General features: G+C 38.5%; 1 protein-coding gene across 1 annotated transcript; it reads left to right on the forward strand.

The window, feature by feature from the left end:
* Nucleotides 1-6: 6 nt before the first annotated feature.
* LOC107091079 (interferon-induced protein 44-like) lies at nt 7-1,196 on the forward strand. Its single transcript, XM_015384805.1, has 5 exons — nt 7-186; nt 285-437; nt 520-691; nt 787-887; nt 984-1,196. Exons 1-5 carry the CDS (start codon nt 7-9, stop codon nt 1,176-1,178), a joined length of 801 nt encoding a protein of 266 aa, XP_015240291.1. The 3' UTR covers nt 1,179-1,196.
* Nucleotides 1,197-3,068: the final 1,872 nt, after the last annotated feature.

Raw genomic sequence — 3,068 nt, forward strand, 5'->3', positions numbered from 1 at the left:
AAGTTGATGGAGAGCATCCAAACCTACAAGCCCACAGTCAGTTCTGTGTCCCAGGCTCGAGTTTTACTCATTGGACCAGTTGGAGCTGGAAAGTCCAGCTTCTTCAACTCCATCAACTCTGTATTCAGAGGTCATGTCACCAGCCAGGCCATCTCTGGTTGTTCCTCCACCAGTCTCACCACTCAGGTGTGTCTCTGCTTCTTATTTATGCAGATTTTTGCATCTCATTTAAATGAAATCCTTCCAGTTGGGTTTTTCTATGTCTAATATTTCACCTTTTCCAGTTTCGAACCTACTCTCTGAAAGCAGGACGAGAAGGCAAACCTCTGCCAATCGTCCTGTGTGATACCATGGGCCTGGAAGACAGCAAAGGGGCGGGGATTGATAATGAGGACATCATCAGCATTCTTAAAGGACATATGCCAGATCGTTACCAGGTGTGATATTGATTATAGCTAGTGGAGATAACTTGTGTAACGTGAAATAGATTAAAGATATTCTTTATTCACACCGACACAGTTCAACCCTGCTGCTCCTCTGCATGATGACGCTCATGGCTATCGCAAGTCTCCAGGCATCAAAGACAAGATCCACTGTGTGGCCTATGTCATCGATGCCTGCAAGGTTTCCATTATGCCCACAAAGTTGAAGGAGAAGCTGGAAGCCATCCGCAGAAAGGCTAACCTATTGGGTCAGTACAATTTATAACTGAAATATTTTTGAATAAAGTTTAAACTCCAATTGTTTACAGCATGTTGTGAATAATCTAATCTTTCTTGATTGTAGGCATTCCTCAGCTGGTGCTGCTCACTAAAGTAGATGAAGCTTGTCCTTTGGTGAAAAAGGATCTGAGAAACATCTACAGGAGTGAATACATCAAGAAAATAGTGAGGATTCTTGTACTTATACAGGAATAATTCAGTCCTGATTATAAATTTGATGAACCGCTTTTGAATCCCCGTTTGAACCCCTCTGTGATCCAGATGCAGGAGGTCAGTGCTAAGGTGGGTGTACCTCTGTCCTGCATTGTTCCAGTGAAGAGCTACAGCGAAGAGTTGGAGGTGGACTTGAACTGTGACATCCTGCTGCTTAGCGCCATCATCCAGATGCTTCGCTTTGTTGATAACTACTTTGATGAGTTTAGTGACCAACTGAGCAATGATGAGTTAAAAAACTAAAAATCTGTATAAAGAAAACCCCTGAACAATTGAAAAAAGAAAAAAATAATGACAACAAAAAAGAAACGGGGGTCAATACTTTTTCAATGTATTGAGTCAGAATAAAGGATCATATTGTTCCCCATGATGATGACGAAGGTACTTTTTATCAGTTTGATTAAACGGTATAATTCAACATGGAAAAAAAACAGAAAAACGGCTGTTTTCTCCTCAGAAAACGATTCGTTTTCCCGTTTTGTGGTTTCTGCACATAAAACCAAAATCCATTAAACGGTTGATTTTGTTTTTTTTCGTTTTCGCCCCCAAAACGGAAACGCCAGTCAATTTTCGGTTTCAGAAGTGGGCGTGGCTTTCAAGCCCGCCGGTCCGGTGCCCTTCAAAATAAAGGCATGGCATGGAGAAACTTTCGTTGTATTTCCTGCCCTCATCGTAGCTTTTGCTTGTGTTCGAAATTAAAGCAGGTCTTATACATATATAAATATATACATATATTTAGATGTAATATATATTTATATTTTTTATAGCTACAGGGTTTACTCGGAATAAAGTCATCAGAGAGATTTAACTGCGACAGAACAGACATGGTAAATTTGACACTCACGACAGGTATTTTAAATGACCAGCAGATGTCGCTGTGCATCAATGGGACAATTAATCGCAATATCAAGCGTATTTTACCACCTCATAGTCAATAAATGGAACATTTATGAAACGGAGTGCTTTGTGAGGAACTTCATTTTTGTGGCGGTAAAAATCTGGATAGAAATCGAGATATATCTGGGAAAACAGCCAATACAAACAGGAGTGAGGTAGAAAAAAATTATCCCTGCATTCCCATGCCTGAGATGTTTGTACCTCTACGGCAAGATAATATTCTTATGTAAATACATAATGATAGGATACTATGCAAACTCAATTTTAACAGTCTTGCCGGGGCTGGGTGATTTGATTCTGCGCTGGCACATCGTCCTGCGCTTGAGTTCAGATGTGCATAAAGGTACATGTTGATTCGCACTTTTTGTCGCATATGAGGGGACATGTAACATCAGGGGCTTTGGCTCAGACCCGTCATTTGTCCTTGTCCCTTTACAGTCTTTACGAATTAATTCCGTCCGCTCCAACAAAATCTGAGAACGTGAAACTGAGTCTTTGGCATGCGTAATTACGCAGAGCACCCTGCGCAATAGAGATTTGTCTGATCAAGGCAGCGATTGAGGTGACAAACCTGTCGCTGTGAAAGGGGATGAAAATGATTATAAACGTTAAGAGGTTAGAATTGATTGGAGTTGAAAAAAATACTTTTTGTTGCAGTAAATTCTATTAGAATAACTGTCATTCTAATTTATATTTTAAGATTCAGTAGGATCTAGAGTTTTTCAATATTTTTAAGTAATACATGAATTATATAGTTAGAGTGAGAGGTATTTAGGTATGAAGGACCAACTCTGCCATATTTAAATAAGCATACAATTGCCAACAAAAAAGTGAGACATAAATGTATATAACTCTTAATTAGCTTCTTTATTTATTTGCCTTTGTAATATTTACCTTATTTATTTTTCTGTCCTTTATAATCTTCAACTTTATTTTTTAATTACTTATATTTTTAAGTATTTATTTATGTGCATCTTAGAATATTTTTGCCTGTTTTATTCTTCCTTTGTATTTTTTTACCTTATTTATTCGCCGCTGTTTATTTCTCTATGCCCTTTTTACATTTCTCTATGCATTTCTGCCTCATTATGCAAATGAGGAGGGGGTGTGCCCTAGAGAGTCAACTTCTTCTCATTGGTTGGCTTGGCGGCCCATCTTCTTAACTCACAGAGCTCAGAGTACTAAGTTAAATGTTCTCTTTTCTGTTGCTGTTGTTCAATAAAAGTATGTTTTAAG

This window comes from Cyprinodon variegatus, unplaced genomic scaffold (genome assembly GCF_000732505.1).
Source record: "Cyprinodon variegatus isolate N-32 unplaced genomic scaffold, C_variegatus-1.0 Scaffold324, whole genome shotgun sequence".
Classification (NCBI taxonomy): Eukaryota; Metazoa; Chordata; class Actinopteri; order Cyprinodontiformes; family Cyprinodontidae; genus Cyprinodon; species Cyprinodon variegatus.

Excerpts from the sequence above, each read along its gene's own strand:
- LOC107091079 (XM_015384805.1), top strand. The coding sequence starts at position 7 with ATGGAGAGCATCCAAACCTACAAGCCCACAGTCAGTTCTGTGTCCCAG. Across the intron at positions 438-519 it reads ATATGCCAGATCGTTACCAG|TTCAACCCTGCTGCTCCTCT; the intron begins GTGTGATATTGA and ends ACACCGACACAG. Across the intron at positions 888-983 it reads GTGAATACATCAAGAAAATA|ATGCAGGAGGTCAGTGCTAA; the intron begins GTGAGGATTCTT and ends TCTGTGATCCAG.